Source organism: Stenella coeruleoalba, assembly GCF_951394435.1.
Source record: "Stenella coeruleoalba genome assembly, chromosome: 11".
NCBI lineage: Eukaryota > Metazoa > Chordata > Mammalia > Artiodactyla > Delphinidae > Stenella > Stenella coeruleoalba.
Window position 1 is genome coordinate 15,914,626 of NC_137157.1, and position 21,201 is coordinate 15,935,826.

Genomic DNA, 21,201 nt, shown 5'->3' on the forward strand with positions numbered 1-21,201 from the left:
AGAAAGTAGAAGAGTAGTTGCTAGGGACTAGGGGGAAAGGGGAATGCAGAGTTATTATTTAATGGGTACAGAATTTTAGTTTGGGAGATGTAAAAAGTTCTGGAGGTGGATGGTGGTGATGGTTGCAAAACAAGGGGAATGTACTGAATGCCACTGAACTACATACTTAACACGGTTAAAATGATACATCTTATGTTAGGTATATTCCACCACAATAAAATACACTTAAAAAAGAATGTTCAGAGATGCTTAAGAAACAGTCAAAAACTTGAAACAATTTAAATATCCATCAGCGTTTATACTGATATGTATACTGTGATATATGCATACAGTGGAGTACTATGCAGCGATGAAAAAGAAAAACTACTGTGACATACAACAGTATGGCTAAATCTTCCATGAAGATTCCCTGAATCTTCAAGAAAATTGAACTAAGGAGATGCTCTTTACCAACCAAGAGAAACACTCTGTCCCTGCTGGAAATGACTTTTATAATAAGCTGCCCCCTTTTTGCAGTGCTTTAGGAGCAATTACAAGTCCAAAGTAGTCTTCTGCTCTTAATATAAGGCACCCACAGCCCCAGTCTGACATAACACAGGGAAAGGTGTAAACAGAGCAGTTTGTATCTTTCCATTAATACCAATTCTCTAGATCAAGATCCAGGAGAAATTGTTACTTTCAAACACCAAGGACATTTGTGACCCTAAAACAACAGTCCCATGACACGCTTTAAACCCACATCTACGTGGAATGGCCTTTCCCATTCAAGGTCCACATTTTCCCACTGGAGCATCACTGAGATGGGGTCTTTAGGGACTCAGACAATAAAAATGTGTAAATGACAAGTTTTTGCCGTGGCCTCAGTTTCCACGTTCACCTGACTGCATTGCACTCCTTACTGCAGGATATTACAGGGAGGGCCTGGGGTATTTCATAAATGGCTGGAGAGCCTCTTGTTTCAGGTAACTTGCCCCAGTCTAGCATTCTAGAAGCACCACTCCTCATCAGGACACAGTCCGCATCCAGGACACCATGGAAGAATGAGTTTCAAGCACTTACTTTCATCATTAGAAACATTCCCCAGAGATGTGTGGCTAGAATAACGTTTGTTTTCACTTTCATTGAGACATCTTTCAATCCAGCTCTCTAAAAATGAAAAGAAAGAAAATCATGTTGTTGGTGTCTGTGAAGAGAAGAGAACATCATCAATGCGCTAGATTTAAATGCCCATCAACTTTCATCTGAGATCTGCCCAGACTGGCGTTGGATTTGACAGGAAGCCCCGCATGCACCATTGCTGATGAGACTTGCCTGAGTAGTTTGGAGGCAAAATGGTAATTTGAAGCCCCACTTGAGTATTTATTTCTTGGTCAAATTCTACTAATTCTGGAGTATTCATAGCCCAATAGTACCAACTGAGGATTATGTTTTTTCAAAAGAAGATACATTCCTGAGAACTAGTTTGTAAAACAAAATTTGGTCAACTGAATCACTAGTCGTGGTTTGGAGACTTGTAAATTAGCAGCAGAACCCTTTCTTCTAAAGAAAACAAAAGAGAAAAGCAGATACAACCCTGAGGGCCCTGGTTGAAGAAGCGCAGGGCAGGGAAACTTGCAGCTTCCCACCCTTTGCCAGCGACCCCTGAAGGGGCTCTTCCAAGCATAGACTGAAGGTCACTGCAGGAGGAGGCATCAAAAGCTCGGTAATAGTTATCCATTACTTTTGAAATCCAGAAGACCATGGATTTTTAAAAATCCAGTTCCAAAGGCTACAAATGTACTTTCCACAATGTAGCATAATGCTTATTCTATCATCTAGACCAGGGGTCCCCAACCCCTGGGCCGAAGGACCAGTACCGGTCCATGGCCTGTTAGGAACCGGGCCGCACAGCAGGAGGTGAGAGGCGGGCAAGCGAGCGACGCTTCATCTGTATTTACAGCTGCTCCCCGTCGCTCACATTACGGCCTGAGCTCTGCCTCCTGTCAGCATTATGGTGAGTTGTATAATTATTTCATTATATATTACAATGTAATAATAATAGAAATAAAGTGCACAGTAAATGTAATGCGCTTGAATCATCCCGAAACCAGCCCTCACACCCCCGCCACCCCCATCAGTGGAAAAACTGTCTTCCACGAAACCGGTCCCTGGTGCCGAAAAGGCTGGGGATCACTGATCTAGACCACCCACTATTCATTCATTTATTCAACAGCATCAGCTAAGTACATCATTTCTGCTATAATGCTTGTTTTGAAAACACCAATGCGTTCAATGCAAGTGATACATTAGGGAACAATTTGTGCCTAGCACAAACTTTCTGTTTGCTTATGCTTGATTTCTTCCTTAAAAAACATCAAATGAATGCAGAAAACTGCACATAGCTGAACTGAGCCCTGTAGGAATATGCAAAAATGCACACGTGTTCACACCTCAAACATCTACCAGCTACTTGAGTTTACAGTGTGGGTTGTGAGCCACACCTGCCCAGATAGCCCACATTCTAACATTTCACAATAACACACAAGCTGCAGCCCTTCTGAAGTCCACTTCCAAAAGCAAACTTCAGGGCTTCCCTAGTGGCAGAATGGTTAAGAATCCGCCTGCTAATGCAGGGGACACAGGTTCGAGCCTTGGTCGGGAAGATCCCATGTGCTGCGGAGCAACTAAGCCCGTGCACCACAACTACTGAGCCTGCGCTCTAGAGCCCACGAGCCACAGCTACTGAGCCTGAGCTCTGGAGCCCACGAGCCACAACTACTGAAGCCCACGCACCTAGAGCCCATGCTCCGCAACAAGAGAAGCCACCACAATGAGAAGCCCGTGCACCGCAACGAAGAGTAGCCCCCACTCGCTGCAACTAGAGAAAGCCCGCGTGCAGCAACAAAGACCCAACACAGCCAAAAATAAATAAATTAAATAAATTTTAAAAAACGTATTATAAAAAAAAACTATTAAGGATTCGTAGAGCTTCAAAAGCAACTTCAAGTCCAAGGTGAAGTGTCATATTTATTGTATTTATGCGCCTCTTAACCATTTAACATGTGTAAAACTGTGCTATCCTTTCTATTAGGTTCCTATCTTTTTTCCCATGCGTCACTGACAAAGTTTTTGAGTGTTGTGCCCCTAGCTTATTATTCCAGTGATCTCTGTACTTTTTATTGTGCAATTTTGTAGAATGATGGTGATTTGGGGGAATGCATATGTGGTATTATAGCAGAACTGACTATACCTATGGATGTGTGCTTTGAACAGTGCTGTCTCCCCCTGCCTTCTTTATAATATGGGAGCTAGCATTTACTGAACCCCTATTTTAACACGCCAGGCCCTTTACATATGTTATCTCATTGAATTTGGACAATTCTCTGAAGTAAGGATTTTCATCTCCAGTTTCCCTAGAGAGCAACTGAAGCTTAATAGAGTAATGTGACGCCTCGTAATTCAAAGAGCCAAGGAAAAGATCATTACTTTTCCTTGGCTCTTAGTAACATATTGTAAAAGGAAGCCATGCTAACGCTGGCGAGTAAGCTGTGTAGTAAGGGGAAAGCAAACGTCAACAGCAAGGAGAAATGTTAGGGTTTCGGTTTGTATTTTATGTCCCAACAAACTGCTCTTTTAAAAGCTGCTTCCAAAATTGTAAATAAGTAGGAGAGAAATATCAGGGGAGGAACAGGAGCCAGATTGTTAAAGAGTATATGGAAATCTGGTATTTCTAAGGAAACACTGAGCTGCAGAGAGATTCAAAACATTAAAACGCTACCCCCTTCCAGATTTCAAATGCACAACATAGAAACAAATGGCCTGTAATGTTTTCAAAGCTGTGATGGCACAGGATGGGTGTTTCTCATCACATCTTATGCAAAACCACATCTGGATACAAATCTCCGGGATTCTTTTCAGAACTCTCTAGAATGTCTCTACTCAGATCTTCTAACCCTTTCAAGTCCTGGCACATTTTCCCTGGCAACAGCCATGGCTGATTTTGGATGGCGTCCCCTGAAATCTGCGGTCCCTCCCTCCACCAAAGCACACCACCAAAAGCAATGTCTATTGTTCTGGGCCAGTCCCTGGTCTTCCCAGCTAGGTATGCACACCTTTGCACTCTCACGTGCATGTAGGCACACAACATTCACACGTACACCACCACCCTCTTTCATCAGAAACAGGGAACTAAGGCAACATTCTCCCTCTCACCCATCTGCCAGTGCCAAGATCAGGCCTGTCATCGCTGGAGTCCTGGAAGGGCCTACTGTTGCAGGTGAGAATTCCCAGTGATTGGTGGGACACACGCTCTGAAGAACTCATGGCAACATTCCAGAGAAGAGCTGGCTCTGAGCACCATGTGGGCCAAGAGAGGCAACACCCACCCACGAGAGTTCAAGTCAAAGAATTTTGCTGATGGCTGCACCTCTCCCCACACTGCCCAGCCTCAACCCTGGAGAAAGGTGAAAGCAAGGTTACAGAAGGGAAAGAGGGTAGAGAGAAGAAATCTCACCAAGTACTCCCTTCCCCCACCCACTGCCCCCACATAGGGCTCTCTGACTCCTGACTTATGCCTGTAGCCACTCTGCTACCCAGCTCTGCTCCCAGGAGCAACACAGAGTAAGTTTGGTCTCTGTTGCAGACGGCAGATATAGGGAGAAGCCACCATGTCTCCATTTTTCTTTCTTTTTCCTTTTTATTTATTTATTTATTTTTAATTTATTTATTTTTGGCTGCATTGGGTCTTTGTTGCTGTGCACAGGCTTTTCTCTAGTTGCGGCGAGCGGGAGCTACTCTTTGTTGCGGTGCGCAGGCGGTGGCTTCTCTTGTGGCGGAGCATGGGCTCTAGGCGCGCGGGCTTCAGTAGTTGTGGCACAAGGGCTCAGTAGGTGTGGCTCACGGGCTCTAGAGCACAGGCTCAGTAGTTGTGGCTCACAGGCTTAGCTGCTCCGCGGCATGTGGGATCTTCCTGGACCAGGGCTCAAACCCGTGTCCCCTGAACTACCAGGCGGATTCTTAACCACTGTGCCACCAGGGAAGCCCTTGATGTGGACCATTTTTAAAGTCTTTACTGAATTTGTCACAACACTGCTTCTGCTCTATGTTTTGGTCCCTTGGCCCCGAGGCATGTGGGATCCTAGCTCCCCAACCAGGGATCGAACCCACACCCCCTGCATCGGATGGCGAAGTCCCAACCACTGGACTGCCAGGGAAGTCCCTGTCTCCATTTTTCTAGTCAAAGTACTCCACTTGTTTCAGCTCTTTCTTGGGAGAAATTGTTCCCACTTCTTTGCCATCCTGTTCATCTATTTCTGGCTGTCTTCTATGTCTGTTTGAACATGTGGCACTCAGGATGAGCTCTGAGGGTTTAGATGGGGTCTAAGCAGTGCCAAATACAGCAGAACCATCACATCTATTGCTCTGGACATGGGGCTTTCCAGTGCATTCAAAGGTCTTGCATTCCAGACTGCATGGATGCAACACTCTGAAATATCTCTACAGGCCATGGGCCTTGGAGCCCTTTGACGTTTGTCTTCTTCCCTAGGGGGACCCTCAACAGTGGCATCTGAAACTCGTGTCCCATAAGTTAGGTTGCTCCACAGGATTGGAAGGCCTCTATTTAGGTCACCTGAAGTAAACTTTATATACTTTAAAACTACTAATAATGGATTTTTGTCTTGCAAAGATCAAGAATTACTCAACCAGAATGACAGGTATACTGAATTTTTAAGAAAGCACTGTGTTCATCTATCTTACTCATTACATACATTAAGTGACTTAATAAAGGCCACCATATACTGAGCCCTTATAAGCATTATGCAAATGCATTCCATACACCATCATACTTAATCCTCATAACAGCCCTATAAGGTAGGTTCTATTAATATGCACATTTTAGAGATGAGAAAACTAAGGCTCAGAAAGATTAGGTGACTTGTCCAAAGTCACCCAGCTAGTAAGAGGTAGGGTCAGGACAAGCACTCAGTCTCGGGTCATAACCACAATGCTGTCTCCAAGTGCACCCTGAGCTCTCCTTATCCTGTGTCCCACATGATCTCCAGAACATGGTGCCGATACTGCAGCACTGATCACAGCCTGCCTTGCATTACAACTTTTGCTAAAACTCAACTTACATATTACAATTTTTGCTAAATTCACTTACATATTTCTTTGCAAGCCTTCGTTATACATAACAGGCTCTTCAGTTCAGAACATAAACATCTTAAGAATGCTGTCCATTTTATTCCATTTCTTTTGACTCTCCACTAGTGCCTGGTATGAAGTTTCTCCTATAGTCTGGCCTCAATGGACGTTACTTTATTGACACGCATGATATCAAAGAATGCACAGCATGTAAGGAGGTACATTCACGTATCTACAGAATTTCCTAATCATTTTCTTTTTTACCACATAAGGCATGAAAAAGGACAACACATCGAAGGCAATTTTCCAAATAAAGGAAAATTGAACAAAAATGTATTTTGTACTGTCTAGATACAAGAAGCTGTAGTAAAGTGAGTCTGATACAAACATGAGTAAGACTGGTTTCCGCCCTCTAGTTGCCGTCAAGAAAGCAAGGCAGGTGCTACTCCGTCAGCTCATGAGTGCAGGCACCCTGTCATCTTTGTTCATCTGTCCCCAGTGCCTGGCACTGTGCCTAGCCCCACAGATATTGTGCAGTAAAGACATGTTTGTTGAATGTATTACTTTCTTCAAAAGACAACAGTAAGTTCCTACTGTGTGCCAGATACTACGCAAGTTTTCACACGTGCAGTCTGAATTAAACCTCAGAACGATATAATGTGGTATGTCTTAATATCTCTGTTTACTGATATGAAAACTGAGGCTTGAAGCAAAACTTCTAATACTGTGATCAGTGTGGCAGTATTGGCGCTGTGCTCTGGAACACGGGAGAAGGAGAGCTCAGCTCACACTTGGATAACTTCCTGCTCCCAACTGCCTCATTCTTTTTTTTTTTTTTTTTGCGGTACGCGGGCCTCTCACTGTTGTGGCCTCTCCCACTGTGGAGCACAGGCTCTGGACGCGCAGGCTCAGCGGCCATGGCTCACGGGCCCAGCCGCTCCGCGGCATGTGGGATCTTCCCGGACTGGGGCACGAACCCGTGTCCCCTGCATCGGCAGGCGGACTCCCAACCACTGCGCCACCAGGGAAGCCCCCCAGCTGCCTCATTCCTGATCCATAAAAACCACCTGACCTTTTAGTAAGGGCCAAGCTTGCTCTAAGTGCCCAACAGGATTTACTGACGGCTGTGAGCATAGGCTCCTGGGCTGCGAGGCATCCCTCATCTGACTCATCTGGGATCACGGGCAGGAAGGAGGATGCAGATAATGCCTTATAGATTTTCATCTTATAAGGAGTTTAACCCACATCCCTTAGAGACAAATCTTCACTCCTCCCCACTTCGTATTGGAGATTTGGAAACCCCAATTTGAAGTGACTTTCTCAAGTTCATAGAATGAGCCATAAATGGTTGTTGGGTTTCCTAGGACACTTGGTTCCCGTTCCAGCAGCAAAAACAACCAGCAAGTAGCTGTATCGGAGGCATGGCATGTCCAAGGCAGTCCAAGACTCAGAGCAGTGCTTCATGAACATATATTGGCCTGGCAGGAGGAGACAACTTAGTTGTCAAAAGGCAGGTAATCCTTGAAGTTTACAGAGCACACTGACACGGAGAACCTGATCTGAGCTTCACAGTCTACCTCGTGAGACAGAAATTTACACCACTTTACAGATAAGGATACTGAACATGGCAGTGGCTTGTTGGCAGTGGTGTGGCCAAGGTCACCCAGTTCAAAGGTGCTAAAGTCAGAATTCAAACCCAGATCTTCAGTCTCCAAAGCCTATGCTTATTCTTCCTGCTGCATCCTACTGGGCACAGGTTAGTTGTTCTCTCTCATCCCTCTATCCATTCATTTTGCAAACATATAGTTATCAAGTGTCTTCAGTGCAAAGTTCTAACAGAAGAGATGGACAAAAGCTATTTAACAGGAAGCCAATACAGTACAGCAGGATATCTCTGATGGACCAGGGTCTCAGGACCTGAAAGTATCCTGGTTACTTATGTATTCTTTTTTTATTATTGATTTCCCCACTCTTAAAACTGTAAGTTCTAACAACCTGGAGTATCTTGTTCAGCACTTAGTTCCCAAGAGCCTGGAGCAGTGTTGGGCACAGAGCTGGCGGTGATGGCTGTGATGAAGTGAAGCAGAATGAAGGAACAGGGAATGGTGGACGGGGGATCCTACCCAGGAAGGCCTCTGGGAAGAAACAGCATTTGAGCAGAGACCGAGTGTGGTGAGGGAGCAAAAACGGCCTTCGAAAGTTCTGACAGCGGGGACCACAAAGGCAAAGGCTCTGAGGTGGGGTCATGTGTGACCTATTTAAGGAACTGGAAGAAGGGCCGGGGGCTGATGTGGAGTGGCCATGGGGTAGACAGTACAAGATGAAAGAGAAGACAGACACAGGCCAGGAAGAATGTGGGGCCTGGGGTTAGGACAACTGGGTTTCAAATCCCAGACCTGCTACTCACTAGCTATGTAACACTGAGATGGTTCTGGAACCTTCCTGAAGCCCTGCCTCCCAGGTTTCTCCAAAGATTAACTGAAATGATATGGGTGAGGCACTTAGCATGCTTGGCTTTGTGGGAAGATGAGGAAAGCATGGTCTCTCTCCAGCAGGTGCTCACAGCCATGATGGGGACAGATGGCAATGGTGACATCTAGCATTTATTGAGTGTCCTCTCCATGCCGGTCACTCTGCTTCACCTCTGCTCACCTCCAGCAGCTCTGAAACAGAGACCTGAACAACTCCGATCTGTGAAGAGGAAAGTCTCAGAGAAGCTAGGTGATGTCACCACCACAGGTCTGTCTGACCCCAAAGCTGTTTGCTGTCACCACGGCACCCTGCCTTGCTAAGCCAGCAGGTAACCAGGAGTATGTCTAGATTACAGTAAGGTGCTTCCAGCTCGGCCTGGCTGCTTCACAGAGGGTGGGGGGGAGGCATTTCAGCTGGTCCTTAAAGGAGTCGGCATCTGCCAGACCAAGGAGGAAAGAAGGGAATTCTGGGAAAGAGGGCCACCGTCGCAGACAAAGGCACAAAATGGGTTCTGAGAAAGGTGAAGAGCCCACTGACCCGTGACCCAAAGAGTGGTGGGAGACAAGTGGGAGAGTCCATTAGGAGCAGATTGCAAAGGCCTCACCCACCAGGCCAAGAAGCCTGCAGGCAGCTGGGAGCCAGCCATGATTTTTAAGCAGTGGGGGAGTAACACGATGAGCTTTGTTTCTGAGGAACTGGATGAGAACAGGGAGTTCTGACTTACGCAATACCTGAAGAAAACGCCGCCTGACTTACAAAGTGTCACTGGGTTTTAATAGAAGGCGTTATTCATCCTCTTTACATCAACAGTCTTTTGGGGCGCTGTGCTGAGGCCTATTTTAGGAACCTGCAGCTTTAGAAATGCTACATGAAAGAGCTGACATGCCACACTCGCAGCTACCAAGGGAGGACGGGGCCCCAGGTCCCTCCGGAGGTGCCGGAGCACATCCCGGTGTCCCCTCCCCCAGGCCCTGGTCATTATCAGGAGAACCACGCCACTGGGGCCTGCTCCCGTCCCCCCACGCACCAGGATGCTGCTTCTCCTCTCTCCCCGGGACTCCCCGTGGTGGTGACACACAGGATGCTGTGGAAAGTGGGCCCAGGAGGCGGGCAGCTGTGGCCTCTCCAGGAGGTACCTCAGGTCAGTGGGTTGCCATGGCGACACCACAGGCCCCGCCCCAGGGGCTGCTGGGTTCCAGGAAGGGGTCCCTGTCCTGCCTCCAAGGGGCAGCCCCACGCTGCCGCTGCTTTTATTCCTTCCCTCGCCCACCAAACCGTGATTTAGCGCCAACTGTTTGCCAGGCTCTGAGGATCTAGTGATGAACATGGCAGGCAAGGTCCCTGCTCTCAGGGAGCTTATATTCTGTGGTGGAGACAGACAAAAACAAATAAGCAAGATGACTTAGAGCATGATGAGTCTTCCAAAGAAACGAAGCCCTGGAATGGGATAGAGATTGGGGCGCTGTTTTAGGTGGCAGGGACGCTGAGGGCCTCTCGGAGGAGGTGATGTTGAGGCAACTGCAAAGGCCCAAGGTGGGAGTGGGCTTGGAGGGTGTGAGGAAGAGCCAGGAAACCAGTATGGTGGAGGAGAGGAAGGAAGGGGGAGGGCAGTGCGAACTGAGGTCAGAAAGTTAGGAAGGGCCCGAAGTTTGCTGGCTGGAGTAAGAACTTCACATCTATTCCAAGTGTGCCAAGACGCGATTGGAAGGCTTTAACCAGGTGACATGAACTGCACTGGCTCAGAAAGGGCAGCCTGTGAGGGGACTTACATTCATTCATCCCACTGTCCGTTTATCACCTATTTATGTGGTAGCGTGTTGCAGGCACTGAGCTACACAGTAGGGACATAGCAGGGAACAAGACAGTTTCTGTCTTCATGGAAGGTCAGAGTTTAGTGCAGAAGTCAGCTGTTCAATAATCACACAAATAGAGACATAATTACCAAGAAAGCCAGGGGAGAGGAAAAAAAAGAAAGGTCTGATCTAATCTGTGAGAGTCAAGGAAGCTTCTCAGAGGAGGCAGCATTAAACTGACAGCTAAAGAGTAAGAAGACATGTGTTACTACCCCAGGGAAAAGAGGGAGGAGTGTTCCTGGCAGAAGGAATGGCATATGCAAAGTCCCTGAAGCTGGCAGAAGAATGACACACCCAAGAAATTGACAGGCAGCCTGAGCGTGAATGGACACATTCATTCAGGTGTTAATTCAACATGTGTTTACTGAGACTATCCTGTATAACTAGCACTCTGGAACGTGCTAAGGGGCATGTGCACGTAAAAGCCCTGCCTCCGTACTCAGGGCTGGGTTAAGGAGTCTGGATTCTATTCAGTAGATGGTTGAGAACCTCTAAAAGTTTTTGGGTAGAGTGTGGCATAAACAAATTAGCTCTGTGGGCAGCTCCATCCGGGGCTACTAAACACAATTTTAGTGGGGAGGGAAAGGGAAGCAGGAGACCATATCATTTATCATCTAAACCTGGACATTTCTGAGACTGAAAAGCAGTGTTAGTAATAATTTTGCCAGGACCATGTGTGTAAACCAGGATTGTCCCAGGCAAAACTGGGACTTAATGTCCCCCTAGTAGGAGGCCACTGCAAGAGTCTAAGTCTTCGATGCTTGAACCAGAACAGATGAGTGAGATGAGAAAAGATAAGAACTCTGCCCTCCTTCTAGCTAACTGTATCCACTCCTCTGGTCGATCCATGGGACCAGTGTCCCCATGTCTCTTCTTCATCAGCTGGGGTCTCAATCACTGCATGATGCAAGTGAGTCCACTAATGACATATCCTGGAACGTGGCCTCTCAATGAAGTACCATCATCCTCGTCAACATCATAATGGGAGCAATGACTTGCCCAAGATCACACAGCCAGTAAGCAGCTGAGCCAGGGTTTGAATCTGACTCTAACCTAACCATTAACTTATACTGTAATACCCACAATTACACATGCCTTAAAGTCTCATTGTGAGGACTAAGCTGTGTCTAAAATAACACCAAACACACAATATGTGCTCAGGAATGTTACTGCTCCTTCTTACTTCAGGAAAACTCAATATAGAAAGCTCTAAAGTGGGCAAAGAGATTAATTAAGGTGTCATTGTTTGCAATATACAAGAATTAGTGAGGAAACCCTGAAGGTGCACCAATGCTGATATTTCACAGATCATGAACTCACCAACAGTCTCCAGAGACTAGAGAAAATTAAAGCTAAGGTGTTCAGTGCCACCTCCTGTCGAATATAAATTCAATGTGAAAGGAAATCTCTGCTCTGAAAATATCTCTGGGAACACCAGAGTTAATGTACATAATTGCATAACCAGGTTGTAAAAATTTCATTCCCCCTCCACTTCTCGGGGTGGGGGGGGCATACCTACCCTTACCCAATGTTGGCAGACATTTTCTTTGTTTCTATTGCTATTATTACAATATTATTAAAACACAAAAAATCTGAAAAAGATTACTGGAGCCAAGGCTACTCGCTGCGCACATCATCTGGTATTATTTGATTCTTGACATCACTGCCTTTCCTAGGTTTTTGTTTGTTTGTTTACTTCTTCTGCATTTCTTCTCACCCCCTGTATTAGAGGATGTGGATTCCCCCTCCGAAAACTCAAGAGTCAGGCACTCCTGGCTGCCGGACCCAAAGAAACTTCAAACTAGTCTGCACTTTTGAGATAAATCAACAAAGTATCCTTCTCTTAAGCAAAGCGCTTTTTTCTTTCCTGTGTTAATCTATCGAATAAATTATACTTTTTAATGTTGAAAAGAGAAACATACTGACCCACAATCCCACCCCTCTAACGTGTGAACTACTTGTCCTTTTTCTGCATTGCTCCCCAGCCTCATGCGCACCTGTGCACATATGTGAGCTGTAATCTCAGGGAATGTACAATTTCTCTTCCTTTTCCTCTCAACATTCTATCATGGAGACTTCCCCTCTGTTGCTACAGTCCTCACGTTCATCATTGTTTAATACGTGCCCAGTGTTCCACTGAGCTAATGTTCCTATTTTTTACAATGTTTTAATGGACGACTTGGTGCATGTAATGTTTTCTTTCATTTGGATCATTTCCTGAGAATCACCTAGGAGAAGGAAAAGTAAGCATGTGGGCTTCGTAACTAGCTACAGACGAATGGTCTGAATTACAGCCTTAGTACTTACTAGTGAAATGACTTTAGGCAACTTCTCTAAACCTGAGTGTCCCCTTGTGTAAAATGTGAGTAATAATGATGTGCCTACCTCATCTTAGTGGGGTGTGATTGCAGTGAACAAATGCATGGAAAGTACTTAGAGCACAGTGTCTGGCACAGAGCACGTTCTAAATACATGGAACCGCCGTGAGTCCCAGGCACCTGTTTATGACTAAGGCACTTTTTTGGTTTGTTTGAATAACAATGTAGTCGTTAAGGACACAGACCGTGGAGCTCAACTGCCAGGTTCAAGTCTGACTTCCTTTAAGTATGACCTTGGGTGAGCAACTCAACCTCCTTGAGCCTCAATTTTTTTTAATCTGCAAAATGGGAGTGGTAATAATAGCACCTCATGGGGTTTGTATGAGAATTAAGTGAATAAGGCACAGAGAATGTTTACATGGTAAGCACTAAATAAGTCTTAGCTATTGTAAGTTTTATATCATGCCCACCTCCCAGGAATTACTCTTTAGTTCCTTCCTGTTATCATTCTTTCTGTTTGATTCTTGGATCTCTTGGTGTATGGCCTTGGGAGCCGGCAGGACACTAATTCTAATCCTCCCCTTACAAGGGACCAAGTAAATTCTGCAACCCTGGGCAAATTACTTAACCTCATGGACCTCAATTTTCTTCCTATATTAAAAATACTTACCCCATGAGGTTACTGTGAGGATTAGGAAAAATAATATAAGCTCCTTAAGAGCTGACTGTACCTTATTCCCCACACTTAGGACGGTGCCTGGCACAGAAGAGCAGATCAATGAGGAGAGAAGAGGAAGGGCTGAGAGGAGAGAGGGTAAGAAAGAAATGAATGAGGCACCAGCACCATGCCTGGCTCACAGGGGCTCAAGAGTGTCAGTTCATCTGCAGTTAATCTATCAAGTACTTGCTTGCATGGAGTCTTGAGCCAGGCTTCCTAGAAAGCAGGGGAAGAGATGCAGCATTCCTCAGAATATGAAGGAGGAATTGATTTATATCTTAAGTAAATACTCATCAAGCACTGACTTGTGTGAGACACTCTGGAAGATGCTTTGCACTGTGCTAAGCACAGAGAATAATGACACAGGTGGAAATCTTGAGAAACAAAGGAAGAAGCATCAAGTAAACAATGAAAACGAGGATTGGAAGTATGTGCACTTCAGGCCCCCGTGGATAAGAGCACTGTGAGGCAAAGTTAAGACAGTCAGAGCTCTGTGTGGAAGGGAAACCACCAACACCTTCATTACAACTGCATGTTTTTAATTGGTATGGCGATGGCCTGGTTTAAGAAAGCAGGACCGGGCTTCCCTGGTGGCGCAGTGGTTGAGGGGACATGGGTTCGTGCCCCGGTCCGGGAAGATCCCACATGCCACGGAGTGGCTGGGCTGGTGAGCCATGGCCACTGAGCCTGCATGTCCGGAGCCTGTGCTCTGCAACGGAAGAGGCCACAGCAGTGAGAGGCCCGCGTACCACAAATAAAAATTAAAAAGAAAAAAAATTAAAAAGAAAGCAGGACTAGCTTTGGTGCCATAACAACCTCAGTTCAGATACTCTCGCTGTACGAACCGATGCACGTACAGTGACTGAATCCCACAGAGTGGCAGTTTCACTAAGTATAAGATGGGAATGATCCTACCCAGATCACAGGTTTATGAGGTTATGTATTGAAAAGACTGAACACAGTGGAAGTGTTGTAGAAAATGTTTTCTTCTATGCAGTCCTGGGGGAAGGGGCAGAAAGGGGAATGGGGAGAAGGCAGGTCTCGGTAGCTACTCGGGGTACACAAGGAGAAGCAAGTGCTCGAAGCACCTTCTGTTTATTGAGCTTTTACAACATGCCAAGGCCCTGTGTGGACCCCTTTATATGCATTAGTTCATTTAATCCTCACAAGACCCTCTAAGATAGGTACTCTGCATGATCCCACTTTACTAACAAGCAAACTGAGGCTCAGAGAGGTCACGTGACTTGCTGAATTCATACATCTAGCCCATGGCAAAGCCGGTTCTCACTAAGTCTATGGGATTCTATAGCCAGAGCAGTTAATGATTGTACCAGTGATTGCAAACTCCCTGCTATTAATGATTGTATCAGTGGACTTCCCTGGTGGCGCAGTGGTTAAGAATCCACCTGCCAAATCAGGGGACATGGGTTTGAGCCCTGGTCTGGGAAGATCCCACATGCTGCGGAGCAACTAAGCCCGTATGCCACAACTACTGAGCCCGCATGCCACAACTACTGAAGCCCGTGCACCTCGAGCCCATGCTCCGTAACAAGAGAAGCCACCACAATGAGAAGCCTGCGCACCGCAACAAAGAGTAGCCCCTGCATGCCGCAACTAGAGAAAGCCCATGCGCAACAACAAAGACCCAACATAGCCATAAATAAATGAATGAATAAATAAATGAATAAATAAATATTTTGAAAAATGATTGTAACAGTGATTGCAAACTGTGACATGCTATGCAATGGAAGGGGCTGTTACTTTAACACCCAAGGTTTTTATGCTTAACCTATTGTAAGGAAAATTATGTCTGTAAGTAAATAGGTATGAAGCCTTTGATGATATAAGATGTCAGATTTGCCAGAGTAACTGGCAGGCGGGGGATACCTCCCCAGTGGTGGTGCCAGGTTGAACTCAGAAGCCCTGAGAACAATTAGAGATGAAAGGAACACCTGACATGAAGGTGCCCCCGCAGGAAGGGGCCCCCGTGGGTGTCCTCAGTCAGCAGTCTGCTACCAAAGTCACATCCAGGTGCCCCTGACAGCCAGAAGCCCACCGACACCCGTGACAGTGTGCTCCAGAGAACTGCAGCATGAGCGGCCATCTCCCCCAGGAGCAGGGGTACCTTGACCCTGAACTTCGTTACATAGTAGAGCAGGTGAGCTAGGATGGACACCTCTGAGGTTCTCCTTCTAACTCCAGGTCTTAGGAGGCAAGGAGGCAGCCTGGCTTTGAAATCAGAATAATCTGTGCTCAAATCCTCATTTGACACTAGCCATTTGGCCTGGACATGTTACCTAGGCTCTCTGCACCTCGGTTTCCTCTTCTGTAAGATGGGGAAAATAATGCCTTCGGTTGGGTATGAGAATTAAATGAGTTAACGTGCATAAGCATTTAGCACAGTGATTGGAAAAGATTATAAATGTTATTAATCTGCTACCCGATTTCAAAAAGGGAGTCACTTGATTAAAAAAAGCAACTAATAATTTTGAAAATAATTCATTAAGGCAGCCTGCCGTCAATTACCAAAATAATTCGTGTAGTTCCCTCCTTCTCTCCCATCCTCCCTCTGTCCCTTCCTTCCTCCCTTGTCTCCTTCCTTCCTTCTTTCCTTTCTGCCTCTCTTCATTCCCTTTTCCTTCATTCTTTCCTTCTCAAAAACAATCTATGTATCAATATATAGTCTCCAGGTACTATGTACAATCATACGGCTTTGGTGTTTTTTTCCTTTCTTCTTCTTTTTTACGTATGTCTCAATACCAAGAAAAACTCTGAACAGAACGCAGACCCACAGGGAATCCTTTTTTTAGGTTCCTCATCTCTCGGATCTCTCTGGACCCCTCTGGACCTCTCTGCCCTGCACGCTTTCCCTGCTACGCTCGGGGCTCAACCAGCCTGAGTGAGGCTCACGCCTGTTGCCAGTGAGACCAGGTCCAGGCAGGCAGCTCTCCCCGCTCCCAGTGCCTCCTCAGCAGCGCCCTGCAAGGTAGCCCAGGCGGAGAATGCCCTGCAGCCTGGGCACCCGGAGGAAACCCCAACAAAGCAGGCAAATAATTCATTCTTCTAATCACAGCAAAGTTTTCAAACTTTAAAACGGAGCCTTGATTAGAAGAAAAGCTGTGTTTTTTTTTTCTAAAAGCCTGGCATTTCTGAAAAGGTCCCCTACCCAAACCACAGCAACCTCAAAAACTCTGCCCACTGAGTTGAAAATAAAAGTTCATGGAGACCAACGGCCCTCTCACAACAACAGCTCAACGCTTTAGAAATCTTCTTTCCAATGCTTAAAAGTTTTCACATTTTAACTGAGGGCCTGAAGCCCTCTGGGATCTTCCTTCCTTGTAAACTCCCAGGGCTTTCTCAGCCAAAGTTATTTATTTTTTTTATGATGTCTAATAATGCTTTGTGGAGAAACTATTTTGTTTTTGTAAAAGGAGCCATCAAGTAAAAAAAAAACAACTCCTAGAAACAGAAATTTTAGCTTTTTTCATAGCCATATAAGAATGATACAAAATTAGTTGATTTTCTTTTCAGTAGAACAAAGAACTTATAGAGGCACCCAAATTCTCCTCCTGCCCCCACTCTACATTTCTTATCAGCAGTGGAACTGAACACCACAAAGAAAACACGGCGAAATATTTAAAGTGATCAATCAATTCCACCGTAAACAGATCTGCGTTTATGCCATGGGCCCAATTCCAGAACTTTATAAAACCCCAACAACTTCAAGAGGAATTTCACCTACCCATGAGCTCTGAGAACCGGTTCACAAACTATAAATACATCACATGTATCAACACCCCCAAATTTAGACTCATCGTTCAGAAAAAGATGATGTGGAGCTCAAATATCAGCCCTGCTTTTTAAAAAAATTATAAATTCTGTAATTGTAACATTCAAAGAAACGCCTCCTTCTTCAAAAGTCTAATATTAGCTTGAAATGACTTCAGAGCCGTCACAAGATTCAAAACAAACATGTTAACATACGTTTCTCCACGAAATGCGTTCGTGCCTCAAAAATTGGTTGCTGGCGGTATAATTAGCAATCACTAATCACCCTTTAGATTATTCAAATGACAGTTCAAAATCTAGTTCAGGAGTAGTTCACCCGTGTTCACTGATACTGCATTTTCTCCAACATGATGGATTCAGGAGATCAATGCTTATGAAGTAGTAATTCTCCCTTCCAATTAAATAAAAATCTGCTATATTCATCAATCTCACTTAGGCTGCGTCTAAACAATGCTGACCTTTAGCACAATTGGGTAGTCAGAAAACACGCAGGGCACTAAGCCCTGACTAACCTTCACTGGGTTGAAGCCTTTTCAAAGGCTTTCTTATTATCCCCTTGAGTTAAAGCAAAACAATCACAACAATATAAACCCAACACGTCAAGGTTCACCTGTCTACTAATAATTCTTGATGGCTCATAGGCAGATTATGCTTTTACATTTTATTGAGGATTAACCAACCACAAAAGTGGAGACTATATACCGATTTTAAAGAAATTCTGCTCTGAGGATCAGATCTGAGCACAGAAACCACGTAATCTACTGGCACAGGTAATTCAGCCCTGGTTGCCTAAATTCAGATCCTATTCAACTGAAAACAGAAGGGCTGAATTTCATTCTTTCTTTTCTGCTTTTTATGATCTTTCTCTCTCTTAAAGAAAGCTGTTAATATTTCAAAAACCCAGAAACCACAATGTAGATAAAATCAAGTTATAAAGACAGAAACGGAACAAATGGACATTTTCTCCTCACGTTAGAAAAAGATGCAAGAAAGGCCAAAGAGCTAAATGCGTTTCCTGCTAAAACAAGTTTCAGAGAAAGACTCACTTGAAGCTGGTTTCCCCTTCTTGGAAGTCAAGTGTAAAATGGTTCAGTCTTTAATAAAACAGTGATGCCTACACGTATTGGGCAGTGGGGGGAGGGCAGTGGATGAAGAACGCGGGCCATCACGTTCTAGAACTGGGAGGGTGTCAGGGGTTGTGTAGGGGCCTTCATCAGAGGTGTGCACCATACGTCTCCTCCGAGAGCTCCATGGAACTAACTTTCTTGCAGGATCCAAATCCCAGTCAACAGGTGTTGCCTCTACAAAGACACATTTTCCACTTCCTTTAACAAACTGGAAAACGCAAGGGTGAAACCATGGCAAACAGAAGCACATAAAATGCCTTGTTCATGGGAAAGGTAGAGAAATGAATATGACATGAATCCCTCAGCCTAAAACCTTTTAGAAGAGAATGATTTATCTTGACATGAGAATTGAGACTATGTCTACGTAGTGCAGAAAACATCTAGATATGCTGAAACAATCTAAAATTTTTTCAGCATTCTTATCCCCTTTTCCCAACTAGACACCTAGGATTTGGCACAGGAGGCCAGATAATTATTTTCAATCATAGTAAGGTCTGCCATTTACTGAGCAATTTCTAGGAGCCAGGCTTAACTTAAAGTGCACAATCTCATTATATCCTCTTTTTGTTCTTCTTGAAGTATAGTCGACATACAATATTACGTTAGTTTCAAGTGTACAACATAGTGATCCGACAAATACGTTACCACACAATCACCACGACAAGTCCAGTAACCATCTGTCACCACACAAAATTATTATAGCATTATTGACTATATTCCTTATGCTGTTACAGTACATCCCTGTGACTTATTTGTTTTATAACCGGAGCTTGTACTTCTTAATCCCCTTCACTTATTTCACCCAACAACCTCCTCCTCCCCAGTATATCCTCTTAAGAACCCTAGAAGGTAAAGAGTGGATTTTTTCACAAAGAAGGAAGTTGAGGCTTGAGCACTTAGGTCATTTGCCCCGGGTCACACAGCTAGCAAGTGACCAAGCAGGGATTTAAATCTTGGTCTATCCGATAGCAAAGCCCATGTTCTTTTCCTTAAAGCACACCCACATATACCTGAGGCCATAGGGAACACATATCTGTGAATGACTTCTAGCTCTAATATATGGTTTGTTAAATTACCAAAAGGCTACATATATAATCACAGTACTTAATGGCTTCTGCCTCATTAGTTTATTCTGGCTGAGGTATGTTTGTATGTGAGCATGAATGAAGCCTAGACATTCACAGACACAAAGCGAATGGTAACTAAACTTCAAATGAATCCCCGAGAAGACTACAGTGCATTTCACATCTGTAGTAAAGATGTGTCCCTTTATGTCCCTATTTTTGCCAATGATAATTTACAATTTTGTCTTCACAGTATAAAAGACTACCCTAATGCTTTCTTACAGGAAGAAAACAGCATGCTTTTGCTAAAATAATATACGCTCTCATTGGACATCCTTTCCAACACAACCCTCTCCCTCGCTAAAACAAAAAAGAAAAGAAAGACAGTATAGCCTTGTGACTAAGAGTGTGGATCACTGCAGGTTAGGGTACTTACCCCCTTCAAGGATATCCTTTATCTGCCTCCATTTCCCATTGCATAATATGGAATGGATAATAACAGTACCCCTAACATATATTTTAAAATACAACTAATAATGAATTTAAAGTGCTTAGTACATGCCTGGCATGTGAAAGGCACTTGACAAACATTAGCTTTAAAAATGAAAACAAAAACCTAGATTTATTACTTGCATTCTGTCTCAGGAAAGTTTGGCACACGCAATTAAGATCGCTCTTGCTTCCCATGCAGTCAAGGTATGTCTCACAGCCCAACTTCTAGAGCTCAGAAACTTTTCAGTTTTGAGCCTGTTGGTTTCCTCCTTTAAACTGCGAATGATAAGAGTTCCTTCTTCATAGCATTGTTGTGAGCATTACCTAGATAATGCATTTAAATTAAAATGCTTAGCAAAGTGAAAACATATAGTAAGTATTGAATATATGTTATTTATTATCACTTTTGCATTGCAGACTCACAACAGCCCTATCAGACGGTTCTATCAATTCTGTAAGAAAATTGAAGCTCAGCAATATCTAGCTTCCAGACCAAAGACACACAGCTTCATGTGGCAGAAAGGCACCCTGTGAAAGGTAGCAACCTCCCCATCACCACACTCTATCTTCATTAATCTAGATAGTGTTTTCTCTTCATAGTACGTATCACTAGCTGAGATTATCTATATTTGTGTTTATCTGTTTCTCTGTCTAGAATTTATGCTCCAGAGGAGCAGAGATGGCATTTTAAAGCTCAGCATTTAGCAGAATGCAGGGCACATAGAAGGCACATAGAATTCTTGAATGAATGGATGGATGAAACAAGCTAAAATTTGCCCAAAGTCTATACTCTACTCAACCCTTATGATGCACTGCCTCCTACCACTGCATCATTTAAAATCCTCTTCAAAACCAGAATCATATGACAACTTCAGAGATGTTTTCTCTGGAGCTCAAAGACACAACATTCCTTGCTCCTCCACTTTCATCCATGCATTTCCCTTCTCACCAAGTGGGATTCAAATCCACCTGGCGGCCAGCATCATCACCAAGCCCTGCCAGGCTAGCGCTCTACCAGTGTCCAGCTGAAGCAGGCAGGGTGGGGCGAGGGAACGGGCTTTCCCAGTCTGGCCTCCGATCCAGCTCTGCTACGTACAAGTTGTGACCCTATGCAAGTTCCAGACCCTCTTTTATCCTAAAAAGGGACAACCCAGAACTGCTATCAGGCTTAACTGGCTAATGTGTGGTAAAGTGCCTGTTAATGGGGCTGCCACATGGTAGGTGTTCAACAGGAGAGAGCATCCT

The 21,201-nt window shown here is 44.7% G+C and overlaps 1 protein-coding gene across 1 annotated transcript in view; it reads right to left on the reverse strand.

The window, feature by feature from the left end:
* RFX4 (regulatory factor X4) overlaps positions 1 to 21,201 on the reverse strand; it is a gene marked incomplete at both ends in the record, with an annotated part of 165,777 nt that overhangs the window by 138,621 nt on the left and 5,955 nt on the right. Inside the window, one exon of the mRNA XM_079937873.1 lies at positions 1,060 to 1,146. Within this exon, the coding sequence (XP_079793999.1) occupies positions 1,060 to 1,146 (87 nt within the window). The remainder of the gene's footprint in view (positions 1 to 1,059; positions 1,147 to 21,201) is intronic.